At 42.3% G+C, this 25,199-nt stretch overlaps 1 protein-coding gene across 10 annotated transcripts in view; it reads right to left on the bottom strand.

The window, feature by feature from the left end:
- UBAP2 (ubiquitin associated protein 2) overlaps positions 1-25,199 on the bottom strand; it is a 173,284-nt gene that overhangs the window by 101,109 nt on the left and 46,976 nt on the right. For all 10 annotated transcript variants that reach the window (XM_053297005.1, XM_053297000.1, XM_053297004.1 and 7 more), the window contains 5 exons: positions 9,056-9,195; positions 7,476-7,553; positions 5,838-5,948; positions 1,726-1,879; positions 1,058-1,135 (listed from right to left, as the gene is read on the bottom strand). In XM_053297005.1, coding sequence (XP_053152980.1) covers positions 1,058-1,135; positions 1,726-1,879; positions 5,838-5,948; positions 7,476-7,553; positions 9,056-9,154 — 520 coding nt within the window. In that variant the 5' untranslated portion in view covers positions 9,155-9,195. Of the gene's footprint in view, positions 1-1,057; positions 1,136-1,725; positions 1,880-5,837; positions 5,949-7,475; positions 7,554-9,055; positions 9,196-25,199 lie in introns of those variants that run through there.

Raw genomic sequence — 25,199 nt, 5'->3', positions numbered from 1 at the left:
TCACTATTAGCCAATTACTGCCCTACAATAAAATTATATATAAATAAAATACTGGTACAATAAAACTGCAAACTACAGAGCTTATAAAGCCACTATGTCTTTTGCAATGAGAGAAGCACAGTAAGAAGCATCTCAATAGAAGGTTAAAAGGCTAAAAATCATAACATGATCAGTTATGAATGACAAAGGCACAGTCATTCAGCGTGTCTGTAAATGTGGCCTCTGTCCTACCCGACTGTGAATTTACCCAGTCTATGTGTGGGTAATTGAAGTCGCCCATTATTACAGCTCTGTCTTTTTTTGATGCCTCCCTGATTTCCTTCTGCAATTCCCAGTCACTGTCAGCCTGTCCCTAGTGGCACCCTTCGTTTCAGGCCTTGTATTGTCACCCACAGAGTTTTTGCAGAAGACTGGTCTTCCTAGGTTTTCTAGCTTGTGAAATACTATCCCTTCTTCAACATACAGTGCTACTCCACCCCCAGTTCGCCCCTCCCTATCCTTTCTGAAGAGTTCATATCCAGGAATAACCATGTCCCACCAGTTCTCATTGTTCAACCATGTTTCCGTTATGCCCACTATATCTATGTTTTCATTAGCAACCAAGCAGTCCAGTTCACCCATCTTGACTCAGAGGCTTCTGGCACTGGCATATAAGCACCTATATGCTGAATCTCGTACATGGTGTGTACTATTTTTCTTTGAGCCATTTGATCTCTTTGACCACATCCTTCTGTGCGCTTTTTATTTAATTATACTCTGTCCCCTTCTGGTTTATCTGAAGCATTTACACTCTCACACCTTAAGGGATGGCATTCAAAGCCAAGAAGGGTTATCTGCACCGAGCCTGACAATCTAAATAATATCCATCAATGGCTAGGAGCTTGTACCCACTCTTCTAAAGCTGTTCATCTAGTTGCTGCAAAGGACTTGATATCTGGAGGCTTTTCATGGAAGGGGCAAAATGTTTCAGGAGGTTGGCTCCTTGTAACAGGTAACTGAGCAGCCCTGAGCATTACAAACCAAGGAGGATCTCTCTTTCACTCCAGACACGCCTTACCTCTACCTCTGCCACGTTTCCCACGGTCAGAAGGCCTGTCTCCTGGATTGTTGTCCACTCCATTCTCCTCTACTCTAACTAGACAAAGGAGGAAAAAGACAGTGAAAGATATTAAAGTCTTTGGCCATTAATGAATACATTTATAATATTACCTCCCAGTTCAGACATTTTGCAAATATGCATTAGGCAGAATCATACAGCAACAATGGAAAGGGTGAGGTGCCCTAAAAAGGTATGAGAATGAGGATTTGCAACTGCTACTCTGCCATTTGGTTCAAACCTCAAATCACCGATAACCCTACAGAACTCAAGGGTTTATCTATACCCTTGGCACAAATGCCTACCTTGAAAACAAAATTCCTCTCCTTGCATTTAGCTATGTCTCTGATCATATTTAGGCTTCCTTCTCACAAGTGTACACTTGATTTGTAAAATATTCTTGTTTTAGCTTAAAGGGAAATAATGCATTTGGAAACCAAGCAAGTTTTCAGCTCTCCTTGCCAAACTTGTTAATTACAAACATCCCTGTATACAGTATTCACGTTCGAAGCTTTCCCAAGTGCTCTGCTACAAACATACAAGGCAACTCAAGCACAACACACGCTCCTAAGCAAATGCAAGGCAAACTAAGGCAACCGCATTCCTAGGAGCAAGGTGCCTGTGCTTACACTCTCGACCACGGCTGCCCCCTCTTCCTCGTCTGCTGGAACTTCCCCGTCCACGGCTCATTTCTCTGTCCCCTCGCTTCTCTCTGTTCTCTTTGTTTTCTGAACTCTCTTTTCCAAGACTTTTCTTCTTTCCTCCCACTGTCTCCCACGAAGTCTATTTGGGTGGAGAAGGAAAACAGAACAATTCAAAAGGGATTCCAAGCCTGCCTTGCAGAAAACTTCCAAAACTGATCTCCCCATCACCCCAAAATCTAGGTAATGTTTTTGTAGCAGCTTTCAGACAGACACATAAGCTCTGTCATACGCACAGAGCAACTGTGAAAATTTGTTGCCTATTCCAGCACCCTTGGAATAAAATTAATTCTGTAGTATTTTTAACTGAAAAAGGATTTTAACAGTCTTTATTGCTACAACCAACAAGTGTAGCAGATCTCTGCTATGCCATTTTACAGATCAATATCAGTTAGCCCAAAATTATCAGCACATCCATGGGTGGGAAGGGACTGGAACCCACAATTAAGTCCAATACTCCATTGACTAGACTGAATTTCAAGACCAGCTCCTGGACTTCATCATAATTCACTGGGCCTTGTACACAGATTACCAATTGAAACACAATATTCTCTTGGTGTTAAATATACTGTGATCATACTCCTGTGTGTGGGGGGGGGGATATATAATGGGGCAGGGAAGGTTTTTTGCCCTTTATGATTACATGCAGTTGGTATTACCAACTGCCAGCACTTGCATGATCATTGGAAAGGTGAAGGGCAGAGTCTCTAGTGTCTATCAGTATTTAGGAGCTGTAACACATGTAGATGGTTGTTAAGCAGGAAGAGTTCCTCAAATGTTGAGGTTTATTTTGCAAGCTGAGAGCATGCTTTGAGTCAACTCAAAGTTATGGACTAGAAAAAGGTGAAAATAATATACTGTATACATATTTGCATAAGCAGCATAATGTATTCTGAATTATTGGGAAGCAGGGTTGCTTAGCCTATTCTGGCCAGAATTAGAGTGAGCAAGAGCCAGACATGAACCCTTGAAAACGTATGCCAATTTGGATGTATGGTGTGTACACGTACACACACACACACACCTGTTTATTCCAGCAAAACTGCCAATTAAGATGACTAGATTATTAAAATCCTTGCGATTCTCAAAATCAAGAAGCAGCCCAAGTGAACTTGTACTGGCTTCTGGGAAAGAAGCTGCTGAAAGGCTTCAAATGCAGGGCAGTCGGAAAGGGAGCTGGTGCAGAAGAACACGAGCCATTCTCAAACAATAGCCTCTACCTGTAACCAATATATCCTTCAGTTGGCCATCTGTGCCAATCTTTGCCCAACCTCAAGAATTCTGGCATGAGCCATGCCTCCATGGGGAGACAGGACACCTAAGTAAGCTTGCACCACCTCCCACGGTTCAAATGGATCACTACCAGCAAAGTAATAACAGGGAGGGCTGTGTCACTGAACAGTTGCGTACACTGCACTTTACCTCAGTTACAGGTAAGCAACCTGTTCTTTGTGGACTCTGTGCATTCACATGTATGGAAGACTAGCAAGCTCTCTTATCTGTCAGGAGAGTGAAAAAATTATCTAGCAAATAAGGAGCAAAGGTTAGCTCTGCCAAAGCTGGCCTTGGAATGGAAATGCACAGTGAAGGTGTAATGCTGGATAAATAATGCTGGGTAACATTTACTGTTAGTAAATTTAGATGCTTCACTTTGTACAGGAGAACCTCCGTATTCACGGGGGGCTCCATTCTCTGCTGCTACCGCAGATATGGAAACTGTGAATACAGAGGTATTGGGACAATGGGATTGCAGGGGTTAGGTTCCCGGAGGTCAGGAAATGTTCAAAAGAAGAAAATGGCCCTTAAAATGCAGGGAGAAGTGGCCCACTGTGATCTGTGGATCCTCAACAGCACAGCAGTGCCCCCAATAGCAGAACATCGGCCAAATCTCTCTCTCACACTCTCTCTCTCTCTCACACACACACAAACACCCCAAAGAGCCATTTTGAGGCTCCTGATCCCAAAATGGAGGCCAGAAATGACCTCTGAGGTCATTTCCAGCCACCCCTGACCCATGGATACATGAAATTTAACCCCTTCACTGCCAGTTTTCCCCCACGTATATCGAGGTCAGATGCCAGTTCCTCAACTGTGAAACCATGGAAATGGAGTCCATTAATACAGAGGTTCCCAGTGGAACTAGACGTATGGGACACACCTCACCCAGGACAAAATAACTACACCGGCTCATAGTCCATTTCAGAGTCTAACTCAAAGTGCTGGCTTTAAACCTTAAAGCCCTAAACTGTGCAGGACCAGGTTTCCGCAAAGACTACCTACCACACAAACCTATCTGGCTATTCTTGAATCCTCTTATTTGGGTCCCTAAGCCTTCAGAAACAGGGTAGGTGGGGACTTTTCAGTTATTCTGAGAAGCTTTTGCTGAAGAGAGCAGGATAAATGTTTCAAATATATTTATAAGGTTCTGATCTGGGCAACATGCAGCTTCACTCCACAAGAGAGACTGTGCATGAGAACCAGAACCCCTCTCTCTACATTGTCCTGATATCCTAACTTGAAATGCATACGGTAAGCTAAAGAGGGCATCTCAGTCACTCACAAAGAGAGAGACAGAAGATCACCCACCCTTGTTCCATGCATAATGGACTACAATGGCCAGAAGCAGGGCTAGGTGTATGTTGCAGTTCTGCAGGAGCAAAGGAAAAAGCACAAAATATAACCACTGAGTGAAGTATTTAGCTAAATCTTACCAAGCTTTTCCCTTATTAAAAAAGCAAGTTCATTAGCCCTTATGGTTGCAAAGATCTACTTGAGTGTGAGCAACACCTGAAGTCTCAAGGCACAGAGGTGGCTGAATAAAGCTGAGGGATGGGACTTCAGTATCCTGCATAACTCCCTATGATTAGCAAAACCAACGTTATGCCAATTAGTAAAGGTGCAGAATAGCGCGAGAGAAAAATGATTTAAATTTGCATAATATACAAGCGTAAAAGAATTCATCTTTTTTGATGCATAATTCGGTTTCATGGTAACAAATATTTCTTTTAAAGCACCAAACACACACAGCCCTGGGCCAAAGTAATCAAGTTATCTTAGATATGCTTCAGCTGAGAATTCATGATGCTCATGTTACAGGGAGCAAACAGGTTACATCCTAAAAAAGCACAGACTACCTTGAAGTGCCAGTCCAATTAGCAAGAAGCAGGAAGTGCCTTGCTAACTCCTGCTCACTTGGCAAAGAGGCACCTTTTAACATGGTACCTTTTAACATCTTTATTTAGCAGGGGGAGAGTAACTGGCCCTATCCAACCACAGCACAGTACCTCCAGTGACTGTTGCTGGTGTATATCTTTTATTGCTTTTTAGATTGTGAGCCCTTTGGGGTCAGGGATCCATCTTACTTATTATTTCTCTGTGTAAACCACCCTGAGCTACTTTTGGAAGGGCGGTATATAAATCAAATCAATCAAATCAAATCAAAAAAATAAATAATATTTCACCAGGGCAGATTTACAGCTCATCTAATTCTAATTTACAATAAAATTGTGACTGATGCATACAGGCTCCCCAAAGCCAGGGAAAATCTCACATTTGTTTGAAGAAAAACTGCATCAGAAACCAATATTGACAGCCAGGAAGACAAATCTGGGCAGAATTCCCCTGGACTACTTTTAGCACCTGGCACTCTGGAATAACTACAGATACCTATACAATTTTGCAGAAAGCAACTTCTGCTGCACACAAGATAAACTCTTGAAGCTGAATGGCGTCTCCTCTGGAAGTCATGGGCAGGAAGAAATTAACATGAATCAACTGAGCTTCTTACCATTTAGAGGAAGCAATTAACCAGAACGAGTTGAGAAAAAGTCTCAGGCACCCAGGAGTTTTAAATGTTTCCCAATTCCTTGAATATAATATTTGTCCTAAACTTATGAGAATTTAACATAATTTTCTGGCAAGAGACAAGTTCTCTACAAAGATGGAAAGTTTATATGGATTGAGAAATCAAACCAACACTTAAGGCAGCGGGGGGGGGGGGGCGCACATGAAGCAATGTTGGTGCTAAACTGGGTCCTTACTGTGTCTGAATTTCCTTCCAGCAAGATATTGATTGCTCTGTTCACATCCCCATTACAGTCATGGAGAGCCACTATGCAGTCATCCTGGTTCTTCCCAGTAACTTCCATAAGCTGGGGAGAGAGAAAAACACGCAGAATATGTGATGTACATTAAAAAGCCGTGTATCAGCCAAGACAGAATTTGCACAAGGAAAGGGGAAACCAACTCGAAACCTGAGTATCACTTAAAAGAAATTTCTAGTCAATCCCAAAGACTCAGGGTAAACAATAATATAACTGACAGGTTAAAGCAGCTCGTTAAATCAGCAAACATACTATTGTCACCTTGGCACCCCAGAGCAAGTGATTAGATAGGCAGCAAGTGGCAGTAAAGTACAAAAAACTCTACAACAGTGGCAGAAGCCACAGTGACAGCTACACAAGCTACACAACCAGAAGCCTAAGACCAGTACCCAATTGGGCAGGCAAACCCAAACAGGAAGGAATGTGAACAGGTTTATCTATAAAATTCTGAGGCTACCCAAATGCCTTCGGTCTACTAATTTGTTCACATATTCAATTTGGAGTATAGCTTTCCACCTTGAAAGCCCTCCAATGGTCTTAGGACCAGATATCTTAAGGACAGCCTGCTCCTAAATGAGTATGCCTAAAGATGGAGATTCATCCTGGAGGCCCACCAATCCACTTCTGTCAGCAGTAGAGCAAGAGGAGATGGCGGACAGTGACTTCTTTGTCAACACCCCTCACCTTGCCCTATGGCCTTATCTGGCTCCATCTTGCGTGCGTTCTGGTTAGAATGAAAACTGTTTTATTCCAGTGAGTGTTTGGATCTTTTAAAGTTTCTAGCTGAGCCATTACTGAGAGGTGTGTGTGTGTGTGTGTGTGTGTGTGTGTGTGTGTGTGTGTGTGTTCGTTCGTGTTCAATGTTATTGTTTTGCTTTAATACTTCTAATAATTTCTAGCCTGCTTTTCCATTAAAGAGGTAAGGTAATCAAAATATCTAACAGAGATTTCTTAAGAATATCAGTAAATATAATCCTGGAGCAAATTCAATTTGGGTTTAGTTGTTTTTCATGAAATACTATAATTCACCATTAAGCAATGTTTAAATTTTCCCCACTTTCCTAAAAAGCAGTCAAATCAGAGCCAACACAGTTTTCCAGAGATGATAAATACTTCCTGCATGTGGAATGCATATGCAGGAGCAGAATACATGTTTTTCTTGAAATTAAGCTAATTTGGCAGAGGTAGAGGAAGAGTGCAGAGGTAAAAGCATATCTCACTCCCTAAGTAAATGCAAAGCAAGCACTGTGGTTGATTCCAAGATGACTAGAAGAGTTCTGGAAAAACAAACACGAATCCAGGAAAACTAGAATATTAGCTTAATGTGTTTTAGGAACACTTTTCACACAAAAAATTAGCTTCCAAAAAAGTCAGTTTTTATGGGGTCCTGTCCTCATGATTGCAGAGTTTGAACAAGTGTTATCAGTTCATGCTCAAGCCTTAACAAGTGAGCAGACCTGTACAGGGCTTCAACTGTGAGACTTGATTCAATTCAATCCTGTCCTAACCTCCTCTCCCCACTGTCCCGTGAAATCCAAACCTGTTTCCCCAATCAGGACAGAAAAGGAATCTTGCCTGTTTCACTTTATCCTCAAAGTCTGCATCGTTCTTATCGTAGATCATCTGGGCAAGCCGAATTTGTTCCGCTGTTGCCTGAACAGTACAAAACACAAGTCATATTTTTTTTTTAAAGCACAGAAACACAGCACAGCCTGTGTAGAGGCTGTTCTACACAGGGCTGCACTTTCCTGAAAGATTAGGTTCACAGTTTGAGGCCACTCCTTGAGCTCTGCTTTTAAGAGGCTCAGGTGGTAGTAGTTTGCAGAGGCACCTTGACCAGCTTTGGTTGGTTCACCAATTACACCCCTTCCTGGAAAAGGCAAAGGTGACTATGATCATTCATGTTCAAGTAACAACCAGACCTGTGTACTGCAGTGAGCTCTATGTGGACCTGCTGTTGCCAGCATCTAGAAGCCTTGACTGGTGCCAACCAGGTTGCTTGCTACATAGCTCTGGTGTTGTGCCACCTATACTGGCTGCCTGCTCATTTCTGGGCTCAATTCAAGGTGCTGGTTTAAACCTTTTAAGTTCGAGACGGTTTGGGGCCTTGGCACCTTAAGATTCCCCTCATACACACTGTTCACTACTGCCAGCAGAAGTTCACCAAGTGGCTACTAGGAACAGGCTTTTTCAGTAGAGCAACTTTATAGAATTTTCTTCTCAAGGAGACTTCCCTAGTCCCAACACTGTATGGCTTCAGTTGTCAAGTGAACAAGTGGCTCTCAAGGATGGTTTCTCTTCTGCAAGTCACAGGCAAGAAAGAACTAATAAGGATCAACAGTGGGCGGCAGTTAACTCACAGAAGCGAGGGAAACCTCTCAAGCACCCAGGAGTTTTAAAACCTTCTCCAACACCTCAAATACAAGACTGGTCCTAAAAACTGGAAGTGGATTATTTTGCTAACGATCATGCCTATTTTTAGGTTTGTCACAATGAAAATTTATCAAATATTCAAAAGCACAGAAAATATATTCAGTTTAGCATACTTCTCAGGATAATCAAGTTTCTTTAAGTGACATCCTATCTTCAAATTAAGAAAGGCAATGCTATGGTCAGTTGAGAGCACTTCAACAGTTACCTTTTTAAGATGTCAGTGAAGCACACGCAATTGGCTGCTGTTCCCTGTTGTATGCACATAGGTGCGAACCCAGGCCTGTCCCTCTATAAAGTGTGAACTGGTTCTTATCTTATGCTAAAGATTCTCAACACATGATCTTGTGCATAAATTACAGATTGACCTTTTAACATCATTGCTTTATTCTAATTATTTCAGATTAATATATAATAGCTGACCTAGCTAGAGTATCTGCGGCCCTAGTTCTCCCTGTCTCCCCTGCCCCGCAGCCCCAGTTCATTCTCTCTCTGCAGCCGGCCTGGTCACCACTTCTCCTCCCCGCCCAACAGCTGTCTGGCCACTGCTTCTCCTCCCCGCCTGCTCTGCTGTTCTCCTGGACAGCAGTTGCTTTCCACCCTTCCCCGTCGCTAATCAGCAGCTGCTCGCAAACTCTCGTGAGAGCTGCCACATATGGGATTAGCGATGGTTATGCCTTAGAGAAATATATATAAAGAAGGGTCTGGTATGTCCTCATCCTTACCTGTACTACCTGTTTTTGCGGTTGCGTTGGCTGCGTGGCTGAAATCTGCGCTTTTTCTCGAGTCCCCCGGGTACGTTCACTGCCCACCGAAGTCATCATATACAGTATATACAAAACAATGTATGTACAAAATAGAAAATCTGGAGAGAGAGAACACCACACACAAAATTAGGCAGAGTCTCCAAGATGAAGAACACACACAGGTGACAGTAAGCTGAACACGAAAAATAATTAGTTTTGTTCACATGCTGACCAGCATTATGTGACACTTACCACAGATGGGTGGCTAGAAATGTATTTCCCAAGAGGCTGGGAGCACAGCTCTCCCACAAATATACGAGATCTACTGCAGCTGAGAAAGGTCGGGCCAGGATCCAAAGAACTACCCTCAGGGATTTTTGACATCCCTTCTGCGAACAGCAGACTACCATGCCGTTTTACAAACTCCTTTTGCAATGCTCTTCATTTCTGAAGTGGTTTAATATGCTGCACAGAGAGTTGGCTAACTAGGAATTGTAAACCAAAACTCTATTTGAGTGCATGGTGGTTTACCACACAGATTACATGCAAGGGACTATTTTGTGACCCAAATCTCACATGGTATCAGTCTATTTATTCCAAAGTTCCCTCTTATTGTAGCACATACCAGCTGCCACCACCAGGGGGTTAATATTCACAAGAACTATTTTTGTCACAGAAAACCAATTAAGTAGAGTCATCCAAGTGACTTTAATGTATCATAAATTAATGTATGAATCAACTCTTTGTAGCCACTCAAGGACACCACAACTTTAAACTTCAGTTCACACGTTAAGCCGACAAGTGAGGTATGAGCAACAATGTATGATGGTGTCTGAAGATCGGGCTCTAACTCCTGTTCCACCTTGCCCACTTCAATCAACCTTTATTACGGTCAAAGACTAGAATAAAATTACAAGTTAAAAGAACGTGATACTAAGAGTTACATGTTAAAAATAAAGGTGATTGTAAGTACAATGCAAAATATCATGAATAGGCTGGAATTAAAAAAAATTGCAATTTCAAAAGAGACAAGCTGAAATAGATAAAGATTACATAAATTAATACTAAAAAATTGAAACCTGCTAAAAATAAAAGAATACTATATCTATTATAGAAAATACAGAGAAGATAGAATATAAAATGGTAAAATCCAGTTTAAAAATTAAAAAGCAATTTAAAAAAGCAATAAAAACAATAAAAACAATAAGAGAGGAGGCATGGGCAGGCCAATGTCATCAGGAGTTGGATGAAGGCTAAAAGGGCTCACAGCCTATCATCCTCTGATGAATGCCGATCACAGCTGCACAGTATTTGGCAACGCTATATGCGATGGAAGGCTTCATGTCAGAGAGTAGCCCACCTTGCCCACTTGTGAGTACAGATGCTCCTCTACATTAATGACCTTTGTTCATAACAAGTTAGGGGCCATGCCTTTCCCTAGTGAACTACCTTTCACCATAAAGTACTGGAGAAGTCTGCCCTCCCAATGGATTCAAGAAGAATGTGCACACTTCCACCTTTAAGCTGGGGAAGGGGGAACGTGTTCCTGATTTCTGTTCAAATTTATTCTGAAGAGTCCCCCAAATAGGCAAAGCAGTCTGATAACTAGAATGCTGCCTCATTTTGCATCACCTTATTGCACACTCCCAAATATAAAGGAGCCACCAAGAAACTGTTCAAGACAGCCTCATTCTAGAGAGGGCTGCTCAACTTCGGCCCTCCTGCAAATGCTGGTCTACCATTCCCATAATCCCTGGCTACTAGCCACTGTGGCTGGGGATTATTGGAGTTGTATTCTGAAAACAGCTGGCAGGGGCTAAGTTAATAGGGACATGCTGGCCAGCTGTGATGAACTGAGATCCTAGATCTCAGAGGGAGATCCTCTAGTGTGCAGTCCATGGCATTTGGCCCAGCATTTGGCTCCTGGATTCAAAAAACGGAGGTGGGAGGGGCGATGATAGAGCTTCAGCATGGCATACCTAGTTGCTAGGACACAGAATCAGCATTTTGAGAGCCCTTTGTCTATTAGGATTGCTTAGGCCAAATCAGTGTGCAAGAAATGAGCCACCTGTGGTTTGTTTTCATGTGCAATAGCAACAACCGCATCCACAAATTCAAGGCACTTTCAGCAATCTGAAAAAGCCTCACAGCATTTTGCTGAAGTCGCCTGGAATTTCACTGTGACTGGTACAGACTAAGCTGGCATTTTTACCTCTTCAATCTACTGACCCTTTCAGTTTTTATTGACCAAAGCTGCACCCAGCAATTGCAACTTCCAGTACAATGAGGAGAAAACCACACAATGGCTAGCAAGAAGAAATGCAGTGTTTCCATGAACTCTTGCACAGTACATTGGAAACAAGCTGCCTATACCAGGAACTAACTGCAACATAATCTGACTCAGCAGTTCACATCGCACCTCACTTTTTGAATGGGCTTGGCAAAACCAGCTTGCCTTTTTACTCTGGAGATAGTCCAGTATTGTCTACCCAGTTTGTTCAGTTGTGTTCTTCCTCTCACACACCTGCAGAGTCTTCAACCAGAGATACCTCTTGTGTCACTGATGCATCAAGCAAGACATCTCAGGCACCAATCCTCATCTCATACAAAATACACAGTAAGTGTCAACATGCCTTAATTTCTGTCCAAGAGCTTGTGCAGAGATGCTTCCGAGGAGGAATGAACATGAAATCTGTTTGGTATGGAGCAATACTTCAATGTGAAGTATGTGCAAGTGTAGAGAAGTCGCAGGCAGACATATGTAGCTTTCCAGGGCATGTGCACCAAGCAATAAAGTGTCTATGCAGAAGTGCCTTCTCTTTCATATACAAGTATTGCAATGTCCTTAAGTATATTTCAGGAAACATTCACATATACAGCAGATATCTAAGCCTACCTTCTTCCACTATGAGTTTTTTAATGTTGGTTTAACCAATACAAGTTTACATAAAAGCAACAGTGCCATTAAACACATTAGAAATTCAGGAACCTGGGTTCTTCACCACATGGTCATCATATGAATAAATGACTATATGATGTTTCCCCAACACCAAGATACACTCTCTACTCCGGAAGCAGCTCTCCGAGGTCTCAGGTGGAATCTTACCCATCACCTGCTACCCGAGATTCTTTTAACTGAAGATGCATAGAGCTGGACCTAGGACTTTCAGCATGCAAAACATATGCTCTATCACCGAACTATGACCACTTCATACTTTAAGTTTTCTTAATTACAAGTTACAAAAATTACACTTCTGAAGCAGTGTTCCCTCCAAGGCGCGCACACATAAGGTTTTTTTAATGTCCGCTCAGTTCATTTTGGACCTCGCTCAAGTTGAATTAGGAAGGCCACATGCATACACAATGCCTTGATACTGACACTCAGAACAAACCTTATTCTGCAAACTGATGAAAAAAATTAGAAGCAACACTATCCTGAAGAAGTGTTTGTCTTTTTTGGAGTAAAAGTGTACGTTATGATTGATATACTGCTTTCAACAAAAAGGTTCTCAAAAGAACTTAAATTTAAAGTAGTAGTGGGTTCTTTGTCCCTCATGAGCTCAAAATCTGAAAAGAACCGAAGGAGGAAAAGAGAGGGATGCTATGCTGGGGTGGAATAAGGACAGTTACTATTCCCCTGCTAAATATAAGAACACTTTAAATGGTGCTTCTTTGTGCAGTTAGGAGGGACTCTCTATCAGCTATCCTACAAGACAGGCACTAATGGCTACTCCACTTCTGGATGAAATCATTCCTGGGACATGGAATGGATAGGCTCTCCACAATACATTAGTAGCATTCATATTTCTACCTAGAGGGAACCTTTTCCTTGTTGATTTTTTTTGGGGGGGGGGGGGGCTGGGTGATCCCTGTGTGCTGCACAGGATTCAGGGGCATATTTTGGAGCACAAACTTCCTTCACATGGGATGCTGGCAGGCCCACTAGGCTCCTCTGTCACCAACACAAACAGAGGATGTGTCCTAGAGTGCCTTCAGTAACCCCGCTGGAGCTGAGCACGGCAATGAACTATCAGTAGCAGTTGGCAAACTGTATATGGAAATTTTGTCTGCAATTGTCCGTTTCCTTATTGAGGAAATCAAATAAATTTCTGAGAAACTCTAGTGTTTCCCTACATACAGTTTGAAAACCATTATAGCAGCACCGCAAAATGTGTGTGATCAATTGTGAATACTGTGAACCTATAAGATTTGGCATTATTGGCTGGAGAATGTTGGCTTTTGTCCTGAATGTACCTGCCCAGAACAGTGTGCCATCTAAGAAAGGCCAATCATCCTTCTGAATCATTTGTTCTGAACTCTTCAGTGTATCCAATTTTCCAGCAGTGGACCTGCAACTGCATTACCAGTTATCTAAAAAGAAGTCGCAGTTTCATTTGGGTACCTAAATATAGCAAGTCATACTCCTTAAGCCACTTTTAGAAAATCAAACACATTTAAGATTCACAGTACCTGCTAGTTTTATCAACACCTTCCAGTGCAGCAATGGTATTTTTTGTTTTCTTCTTTTTAATTCAGCTGAAACATACTGATTTCTCCTACTTGCAAAACAGGCTAATATTGAAATAATATTTTATTGTTACTCTCCTCCCCATCTCATATTTATATATATTGTTAAAGACTTACAAACAGCAAATATTAATGAGCTCCCCACATCCCTCCTGATGGATGGGATGGCAGGAAAAAGGCAAATCAACTGCATTTTTGTGCTCTTGGGTGTGGCTGTACACCAAGGAATTGTTTGCCAATTCCCTACTTAAGAGCCCCCTTCAGACTAACATGTAGAAGTGTACAGGTATCTGTATACTTGTGCAACATGTTTGTCTGAATGACTGTACTTGGCTTCATTTTAAAAATGTACCTGCATACAGGTCTTCAAATGCATGGTAGAAATATAAAGTGTCCTGCTGTGCCTGCACTCAGCTAACATGGGAATGATTATACCAGTTGTGGAGGAATAGCTGCCTATCCCACCACTTTGCCACCACACGTGGAGGATTCGCACCACTGCCAACACGTGACACAGATCTCCCTGACAATTCCCAGTTTAACCACTGCCACCAAGCAGACATTTGTGCTCTAGGTAGAGTCTACCACAACAGACTTTCAAACTTCTGTTGCAATAGCTAAGTTTGGTAAAATGGCAAGGCCTGTAGGTGTGGAGTGGTGTAAATAGAAGCTACAATTTTTCTTTGAAAGATAAACAAGTAATTTTACTTTGCAAATAGTTCAATTTTAAATTAAAAAATAGTATTAAAAACCATTAACCAAAGGAGCATAAGGACTAAACAAAATGTAGTCAACAACACATCCATTCCTGAACTTAGTCCTTGATGAACACCTTTAGGAACTCTGGCTTGTTCCTTCTCTGCTCCTGGCCACAGTACAGGCCTGGGGTTCAATCCAGCCTGGTGGTTCTGTGATTTCAGCTCTTGCTACAGTCACAGCTCTGATTCTCTCAGTCTGGGCTAGCAATTCTTCCGCTTTGACTGGCCTCAGCTCCTCCAGCTGACTTCTGATCTCCAACAACTTCTGACTTCCAGTGGTTGGGATTTCATGCTGAGGGAGGGTGGGATGCCTTCATGTTTGAAGGAAGCAATTGTGAGATCTTTGCTTGCTTAAGAAGCCTGCCATAGAACCCTCAGGGATGGATAATTATAGGCCATCCCTTAGGTGGGCAAGACAATCGAGAGAGTGGTGACTGATCAACTCCAGGCAGTTTCGGAAGATACTGATTATCTAGATCCATTTCAAATTGGCTTTAGGGTGGGCTATGGGGTGGCGACAGCCCTGGTCAGCCTGATAGATGATCTCTACCAGGGAATGGATAGAAGAAATGAGAATCTGTTGGTTCTTTTGGACCTCTGTGGCTTTCAATACTATCGACCATGGTATCCTCCTAGATCGCTTGAGGAATTTGGGAATAGGCAGCACTGCTTTGCGGTGGTTCTGTTCCTATCTTTCTGGGAATTTCCAGATGGTGTCACTCCGACATAATTGTTCACTGAAAGGAGAGCTATTGTATGGTGTCCCTCAGGGTCCCATCCTATCGCCGATGCTTTTCAACATATACATGAAACCACTGGGTAAGATCATCAGGAGATTTGGAGCTGGCTGTTATCAAGACACTGATGACATCCATTCAAATCTATTTCTCCATGACATCATCAGGAAATGGCATAGTCCCCCTAAATGCCTGCCTACAGGCAGTAATGGATTGGATGAGAGATAATAAATTGAAGCTGAATCCAAGCAAGATGGAGGTACTCATGATAAGGAGTCATACTTCGAGGGACATGATAGACCTTCCTGTTCTGGATGGGGTTGCACTCCCCCCCCCCCCCGCCGCCCAAAGGAACAGGGAGTGCTTCTGGATCCAGGCTTAACACTGGTTTTTCAGGTTGAGGCTACATCCAGGAATGAGGCTATGGCCAAGGCTATAGCTTTCTATCAACTTCATCTGATACGACAGCCATGTCTGTTCCTTGACAACAGTGATCTCAGAACTGAGGTACACCCTCTGGTAACCTCTAGGCTTGACTACTGCAATTCTCTCTACGTGGGGCTGCCTTTGTATCTCATTCAGAAACTTCAGTTGGTTCAAAATGCAGCGGCTAGATTGGTCTCCGGGGTGTCTCAGAGAGACCATATTACGCCTGTTTTACATCAATTGTATTGGTTACCAATAGGTTTCAGGGCAAAATACAAAGTGCTAATAATTACCTTTAAAGTCCTAAATGGCATAGGACTGGGTTACCTAGGAGAGCACCTTCTTCTGCATGATCCCCACCACACACTGAGATCATTAAGAGAGATCAGTCTCCATATGTCCTCGGCTCAGTTGGCGATGACTCAGGAGTGGGCCTTCTCCGTAGTCGCTCCTAGGCTATGAAATGCGCTACCTATAGACATTGGCTGTTTAACATCTTTGCCAGCCTTCAAAAGAGCCCTTAAGATGCATCTTTTCAGCCAGGCTTTTAGTAATCTCTGAATGTTTTAAATTTTTAATTTTTTTTTTAATAGTTTCTTTTATTATTTCTGTGATTGTTTTTGTGAACCACCTAGAGCCTTTGGAATCAGGCAGTATATAAATTAAATATATAAATTCCCTTCCAGGACTAGCAGGCTGCACGTTTTATATTAAAGTTTGTGTGCACACATACATACACACACCCCATACACAAACCATTTTTTGCGAGTACAGATCATAGCTCAGACTTTTCCAAATATGGTTTAATCGAGGATATGGAGCACAACCAATTTTACTGTGCATTTCAAGCAAGTTAGGGAGGAGAGCTGGTCTTGTGGCAGCAAGCATGAACTGTCCCCTTTGCTAAGCAGAGCCCACCCTGGTTGCATATGAATGGGAGACTACATGTATGAGTATTGTAAGATATTCCCCTCAGCAGATGGGGCCACTCTGGGAAGAGCACTTACATGCTTTCACGCAAAAGGTTCCAAGCTCCCTTCCTGGCACCTCCAAGATAGGGCTGAGACAGACTCCTGCCTGCAACCTTGGAGAAGCCACTGCCAGTCTGTATAGACAATACTGAGCTAGACAGACCAATGGTCTGACTTAGTACAAGGCAGATTTCTATGTTCCTAATCCACAAGGTCCATTACCACATCACAAATAACCAACTTGCAGTGGTTTCACTACATCACCCAAGTATCCAACTGACCCTGTACATTGGCCCCAAGTTTTAAGCAAAAGCTAGGCACAGATCAGATTTTTGTCTTCTACCACAAAGGCTAGAAAACCTGCTCCTTTAAAAAAAAATTTTTTTTAAGGTTCCTGGATTCTGCATCAGAGAGCATTATTCCAATTCTCCACATCAGCTACCATTCATTTCACACTCATTATTTACAATCATTTAATAATTCCAGAGAGATTACCAGACAAATTTAACGCTCTTTCGCTCACTAGTTTAGATGGGGGATGGGGAGGTAATATCGCCTTGGCCAAACTATATTGGAAAGCTACCTAATAAACCTCATTACTCTGAGTTGCCAATATTGAACAGATCTTTTAATAAGGGCTTCTTTCTCCACCCGCCATGTCCTCCCATCCCACATCCCCTGAGCAGGTTAATCAAATCTGTTTGACAAGCCTGTTACCATGGAGATGGCCAGGATGTCAAATTCAGGCATGACAGTGTGGATGCAGGATCTAGTGACAAGGTGGTGACAGAAAGCTTCTCACAATAACTGCCAGATGCTCACAAGCAGGGCATGAAGGGAAAGGGAAAGGCAGAGGGCAAGGGGAGGGGTGGGGTGGGATAGGGGCAAAAAAGAGAGCATCACTTAAAAGATCTATGCAGAGAAACTGACTCAACCATTTGTGTGAAATTCTGTCAAGACCAGCCCTGTCTTAAGAGCACCCCAAAACTGCCCTTGATTTGACCTTGAGAAGATATTAGTACTTTAGTATCCACGTGAGCATGAATATCATGATCACGAATATGCACTGCACACAGTTCCAGCCAGAAAGAGTAGTTCACATTCACACAAATTTTGGAATGAGGATGGATGGGGAGCAGTGGGTTCAGTCATATTTTTTTCTGTACTAAGCCATGGCATTTAACCTCTTCCTCACTAGCTTTGTTATACCAAGAGCTGGTTCTTCTCTTCACTTTTGCCCTGGCCATTTTTCTGGCACTCTTAATTCTTTTATAGAGTGTCTCTTGAACACCCAAATTCATTGACATTCATTGTTGTGGATATGCTTGCAGGACACAATCTAAAATCCCTCTAGACAAGGCCTATCTAGTCCAACATACTGTTTCACACAACAGCCCACCAGTTGCCTCTGATGAGCCCACAGGCAAGAGGTGAGCAATAGCAATAGCAATAGCACTTACATTTATATACCGCTCTATAGCTGAAGCTCTCTAAGCGGTTTACAATGATTTAGCATATTGCCCCCAACATTCTGGGTACTCATTTTACCGACCTCGGAAGGATGGAAGGCTGAGTCAACCTTGAGCCCCTGGCCAGGATCAAACTTGTAACCTTCTGGTTACAGGGCGGCAGTTTTACCACTGCGCCACCAGGGTGAGGGCATTATTATTATTATTATTAATTCGATTTCTATACCGCCCTTCCAAAAATGGCTCAGGGCAGTTTACACAGAGAAATAACAAACAAATAAGATAGCTCCCTGTCCCCAAAGGGCTCACATTCTAAGAAGAAACATGATAGACACGAGCAACAGTCAGTGGAAGTACTGTGCTGGGGGTGGATAGGGCCAGTTACTCTCCCACTGCTAAAAAGAGAATCACCACGGTAAAAGGTGCCTCTTTGCCCAGTTAGCAGGGGACACTCCTCTGCTTTGCCCTGAATATAAACAAGGTTTACTTGGATTGGCGCTCTCTTCTGCTAAGGCTGTAGGTGGCCTAGAGCCCTCAGCCATTAATATACTTGTCCTCAGTGAATTAATCTGTCTTTCTTAAAGCCATCCAGGTTGATGGCTTTCGCCACATCTTGTGGCAGAGAATTCCACAAGTTAATTATAGATTGTGTGAAAAAGTATTTCCTTTTGTGGGTGCTAAATTTCTTGGCAATCAGTTTCATAGGATGACTCCTAGTTCTAGTATTATGAGAGAGGGAGAAAAATTTGTTTCTCCACACCATGTGTAACATTATAGACCACTATCATGTCAACCTCAATTTTTTTCTAAACCAAAAAACCCCAAGTGTTGTAGCCTTGCTTTGTAAGAAAGGTGCTCTAGTTGTCCTCTTCTGCACCTTCTCCAGCTCTATAATGTCCAGTTCTTCTCCAGTTCTATAATGTCTATAATATGGTAACCAGAACTGTACGCAGTACTCCAAATGTGGCTGGCTGCACCACAGATTTGTATAAGAGCACTATAATGATAGCTTTTTTATTTTCAATCTCCTTCCTATCCATAGAATTGGCCTTTTTCACAGCTGCCGCACAATGTGTCGACACTTTCAATGAGCTGTCCACCATGACCCAAAGATCTCTCCCCTGGTCAGTCACCAACAGCAAAGACCCCATCAGCATATATGTGAAGTTGAAGGTTTTGCCCCAATATGCATCACTTTACACTTGCTTACACTGAACCACATCTGCCATTTTGTTGCCAACACACCAAATTTGGAGAGATCCTTTTGGAGCTCCTCACAATCTGTTTTGGATTTCACTAGCCTAAATAGTTTGGTGTCATCTGCAAATCAGGCCACTTCGCTTCTTACCCGAACTTCTAGATAATTTGTGAATAATTTTTAAAGTACTGGTCCCAGTACAGATCCCTTATCCCATGACTGCTAGGCTTTCTTAAGAGCCTTTGGTGTGGAACTTTGTTGCAAGCTTTTTGAAAGTCCAAGTATAGTATGTCAACTGGATCATCTTTAACCACATGCCTGCTGACACTCTCAAAGAACCCCAAAATGTTGCCAAGGCAAGCTTTACCTTTGCAGAAGCCATCCTGGTTTTTCTTCAGCAGGACCTGTTCTATAAGCTGAATGTTATCATTATTTCTTGTTTACACAGTCAGACAGGTGTTATTGACTGGTTTGTTTTATCCAGACATCGAGTCCTTCCCAAGGATCTGGGATGGCTGAATTTTATCATCAGTACTGTTGGTTATTATAGATATTGTCACAGAATATAGGCTATTCTCAGTAAAGCTGCTTTTTGTAATTGGCTGATGGTGATTTCTGTGGCCCCGATGGTGTTGAGGTGCTCTTCAAGGTCTTTTGGAACTGCACCCAGGGCGCCAATTACCACTGGGATTATTTTGGTCTTCTTCTGCCACAGCCTTTCAATTTCAATTTGTAGATCTTTGTATTTGGTGATTTTTTCTATTTCTTTTTCTTCTATTCTGCTATTCCCTGTTATTGCTATGTCGATTATTTTTAACTTGTTTTCCTTTTTTCTTGACTACAGTTATATCTGGTGTATTGTGTGGCAGATGTTTGCCTGTTTGTAGTCGGAGGTCCCATAATATTTTTGCATCTTCATTTTCTACAACTTTTTCAGTTTTATGGTCCCACCAATTTTTGGCTACAGGTAGCTTGTATTTTTTGCAGATGTTCCAGTGTAAAAAATACAAGCTATCCATAGCCAAAAATTGGTGGGACCATAAAATTGAAAAAGTTGTAGAAAATGAAGAATGTTGTCATTATTATTATTATTATTATTACTATTACATTTTTATCCTGCTCTTCCTCCAAGGAGCCCAGAGAGTGGTGTACTACATACTTGAGTTTCTTTTTCACAACAACCCTGTGAAGTAGGTTAAGCTGAGAGAGAAGTGACTGACCCAGAGTCACCCAGCTAGTTTCATGGCTGAATGGGGATTTGAACTCGGGTCTCCCCGGTCCTAGTCCAGCACTCTAACCACTACAACACGCTGGCTCTCTCCTTAAGAATGCTTTCCATCAATTTGCATGCAACAAATGTTAAGCTAACTGGCCTGTAATTTCCCCTGATCCCTTTTTGAAAACCAATGTTACATTAGCTACTTTCCAGTCCTCCAGAACAGAGCCTGCTTATAGAGATAAGTTATATATTTTTGCAAAGAGGTCGGCAATTTCACAATAAGAGTTCTTTAAGAACTCTTGGGTAGATGCCATCTGGCAGTGTCAATGTGTTTATTTTTCCAGACAGTTTAGAAGGTCATCTCGTCAACTCTCTCTGACTCAGTTCTTAAGCCTCTGTCCCCGAGAAGCTCAGTTCAAGCACATGTACACACTCAATATCCTCTGCTGTGAAGACAGATGCAAAGAACTCATTTAGCTTCTCTGCACTCTCCAGATACTCCTTAATTCCTTTTAGTCCCTCATCATCTAACAATGAACCTTCTCTCTGGGAGGGTTTCCTGCTTCTGATGTATTTAAAGAGGTTTTTGTTATCCCCCTTGATGCCTTTAGCTAAATGTTCCTCAATCTCTCTTTTCACCTCCCTTACAGTCAATGACATACCCCACCACTAGAGTTAGTAAGCAGATTTTTAACAGTTTTAGTACCTATAAGATAAGATAAAATGTACAGGTGGCAAGCATCATCTCAAGAGCCATTTCATCCAAAGTATAAGTGGAATTACGTCTTCTAAATAGTGCCTGCTGCATCCATGTATGAATCCATCTGGACACAAAGTGGGCTTTGCAATTCAGAATTTTTCCTCACATGCAATTTTATGCAGATGAACTGAAAACTCACACAATCAATTCTCCTTTAATTGAGCAGCAGCCCTATTGTGATTTTTTTTGGGGGGGGGATGAGCATTCACTCATGCCATCCCCCACCTGCTGTCTCAAGTGGTACAGTCGCTTCCCAGTTTTTCTGGGAGGGGAAATGTAGAGATTTTATCTGATAGGACAAAGGTGAAGTATATAAATCCTCCTCCTGCCCTGATCTATTTGAGAGGGATGTACTCATACATGGATTAGGCTCTTGGACAATTTTCAAGTCTCAGAATGCAGAAAATCCTGGTTCAGTTGGCATCCACTCCCCCCACCTCCTTTAAAGAACCTTAAAACCAGCTGGGGAAGATTCTGCACTACAGCATCTGAGCTAGCTGAAAGTTAGGAACTGCACACCCTGTTAAAACATTTTCCTCCCAATTTAGAGCAAGAAAGTCAGAAATATGTTTTAACCTAAAAGTTAGAACCTGTAATTCCTATACAGCTGTAATGTTTCAGAGTTCAGCAATCTGTACTTCTAGCACATGCCTGTTTATAATTGGCTTTGAAGTATTCCTACTCTGGGATCGAAGATCAAAAGCCTATCATTAAAACTCTACATCTACTCAAGCACACAGACTACTTTAACATGCAACTCAATAGTCTGCCTACTCCAAGAAGAGCTTGGTACCTCTTTCCTCATACCCAGGAGGAAGAAAACACATTGCTACACTGATAGCAAGTTGTACGAAAACAAAAAGAAGTTTGGAGAATCTAAATATTTATATTTACATTTATTTATTATTTAACATTTGTATACCGCCCAGAACGCAAGCCTCTGGATGGTTTACAACAAAACAATAAACACAACAGATAAAAAGGTTAAAACATAATTTAAAATTTAGAAAGTTAAACACTATCAAAAAAACAATTAAAACAATATCTAATTAAAAGCCTGGGTGAACAAATGCATCTTGACTACCTTTTTAAAAGTTGTAAGAGATGGGAAGGCGCTTATTTCAGCAGAGAGCGTGTTCTAAAGCCTCGGGGAAGAAACAGAGAAGACCCATCCCCGGGTAGCCACCAGATGAGCCGGTGGCAACTGCAGATGAACCTCTCCAGATGATCTCAATGGGCGGTGTGGTTCATATCAAAAAACACATTTTCTTAAATATCCAGGGCCCAAGCTGTTTAGGGCTTTATAGGTTATAACCAAGACTTTGTATTTTGCCTGGAAACCTATTGGCAACCAGTGTAGATCTTTTAAGATAGGCATGATATGGTCTCTCCGAGATGACCCAGAGACCAACCTGGCTGCTGCATTCTGGACTAACTGCAGTTTCTGGACCATGTACAAAGGCAGGCCCACATAGAGCGCATTGCAGTAGTCAAGTATGGAGGTGACTAACAGATGTACTACTGTTCTTAGGTCATTTATCTCAAGAAATGGACGCAGCTGACGTATCAACTGAAGCTGATAAAAGACACCTCTGGCCACTGCCTCAAACTGGGACACCAGGGAGAGGTTTGTGTCCAGAAGCACCTCCCAGACTACGTACCTGTTCCTTCTGGGCAAGTGTGACCCCATCCAGAACAGGCAGATCAAAACCATCTTTTGAGTTCCGACCCAGCACAAGAAGTATCTCCCTCTTATCTGGATTCAGCCTCAGCTTGTTTTCTCTCATCCAGCCCATCACTACCTCCAGACAGGCATTTCGGGAATTTATGCCTTCTCCTGATGATGTTGACATTGAGAAAAAGATTTGGGTATCATCAGCATACTGATAACACCCTGCACCAAATCTCTTGATGATCTCTCCCAGTGGTTTTGATGTGTTTAGAAACTCCATGTTTGCCCAGAATACCTAATTTTAACTTAAAGTAAACCCAGCCCAGATCAGGGACATCACTGACTCTCATGATCAACGTCATTATCTCTCTCCACTAAATTGTATCTCTGCAACTTGGTTCTCACAAGGTTCTCACTGTTCTTTGCTGACAGTTAAGAAAACAGGATTTAACCAAATAAGGAGTAATCACCAGATGAACAATGAATCATTTGCATGCATACTAGATACTTAGACCACCATTTTATTGTCACGTACACTGTGTCTATGGTGTCAGCATCATTCAGATTGTTTGTATAAATGTAAGATGCACCTATAACCAAACTGTAATCAGTTTGAGAGCGTAAGCCCAATGATTACCTATTGCTAACTGCAGTAGCAATAAAAGCCTCTAAATGATTCCCACTGAGTCTGTTTGATTGACTAAGAGGTGGACCCAGGGACGAACCGAATTCACATCAGTTTCATGGATGTTAAACAACATCGGAGACAATATGGAGCCCTGAGGGACACCATACCAAAGTTCAGATTTTGAACAGTCCCTGAGGGACACCATCTGGAATCTGCCCGAGAGGTAAGAGCAGAACCACTGCAAAGCAGTGCCTCCCACCCCCAATCCCCTCAGATATTCCAGAAGGATACTATGATCGATAGTATCGAAGGCCTCCAAGAAGTCTAAAAGGACCAACCGAGTCACACTTCCTTTGTCAATTCCCAATTGGAGATCATCCATCAGGCCGACCAAGGCAGTCTCCACCCCATAGGCCACCCAAAAGCCAGTCTGAAGCGGGTCTAGATTATCAGTTTCATCCAAGACTGCTTGGAGTTGGGAGGCCACCACCCTCTCAATTACCTTATGCAAGCCCAGAAGGTTGGAGACAGGACTATAGTTGCTTAACTCTGAGGGATCCAAGGCAGGCTTCTTCAAAAAGATTCAAGGTTTTTTTCTTTAAAATCTAAGCTAGAATTCAAATTCTAGCCATGTTATGAATTTAAATTGGTTCTTAGATTGTTTCATTCAGATATTTTTACCCCTAAAATTAAAATATGGAAATGGGGGATGGGACAAGGACTACTTGGGTCCAGACATTAAGTACCCTGTGCAAGAAAGTTGTGTTTATTGTTTAATATTAATAAAACACAGAAGCGAGAATCCCCAACTGGGACTGAACTAGTCTGCATTAGATAAGACAAAGATGGGCAAGGGGTCAAGTGTTCACACAATTAGTGTCAAATGGCAACTGAGGATCAAGCAAAGCAATGCTAGGGAAAGCTTAAAGAGACAGGCTGAGGAAGAAGAGGACAAGCAGGAAGATGTGGGGTAGAGGGGAAAATAGAAGGTGGAAATTACAGGCAGATCAGAAATTTAAATGGTGGTGTTTTTCAGGAAAGCAGGCAAAAAATAAAAAAATTAAAAAATTAAGCTCACGATACCACGGAAATGCGGAGAACAAGGAGAAAACTGTAGGTCACATGGAATGCGAGCAGAAACTCCAGTTCATGCTTCTAGTTACAAGCAAGAAAGGAAAGGACTAGGGGATCCTATTCCCAATGCCTGCTGTGAGAGAGGCTGGACTTCCTGTTACCTGATCCTTCTATCTGAATCTAACTCATCTACTAGGAGCAAGTAGAGGATAACCCATTGTAACTGATGACCTAAGTAAAGTAAGGTTGCGCTGTCAAGTCAGTGTCGACTCCTGGCAACCACAAAGCCATGTGGTTTTATTTCGTAGAATACAGGAGGGGTTTACCACTGCCATCTCCCGTGCAGTAGGAGATGATGCCTTTCAGCATCTTCCTATATTGCTGCTGCCCGATATAGGTGTTTCCCACAGTCTGGGAAACATACCAGTGGGTATTCGAACTGGCAACCTCTTACTCACTAGGCAAGTTATTCCCCCACTGCACCATTAGGTGGCTACCGATGATCTAGACTGTAGGGGGTGGGGGAGGAAAAACAGACACTATTTAATTTTCTCCCTCGAAGTAGGAGGTCATGGCTCACAAAGGGTTAACTTCCACTCCTTGCTCCCAATAGACAGGAAATCTCAGGTGTTTTTCAAGTAGCTGAAGTCCGTCCCCCTTCTCCCAGCATGCTCAGGTGTGATT

This window comes from Hemicordylus capensis, chromosome 2, assembly GCF_027244095.1.
Source record: "Hemicordylus capensis ecotype Gifberg chromosome 2, rHemCap1.1.pri, whole genome shotgun sequence".
Taxonomy (NCBI): domain Eukaryota; kingdom Metazoa; phylum Chordata; class Lepidosauria; order Squamata; family Cordylidae; genus Hemicordylus; species Hemicordylus capensis.
The sequence above is the reverse complement of the archived record's forward strand: the minus strand, read 5'-3'. Positions and strand labels throughout refer to the sequence as shown.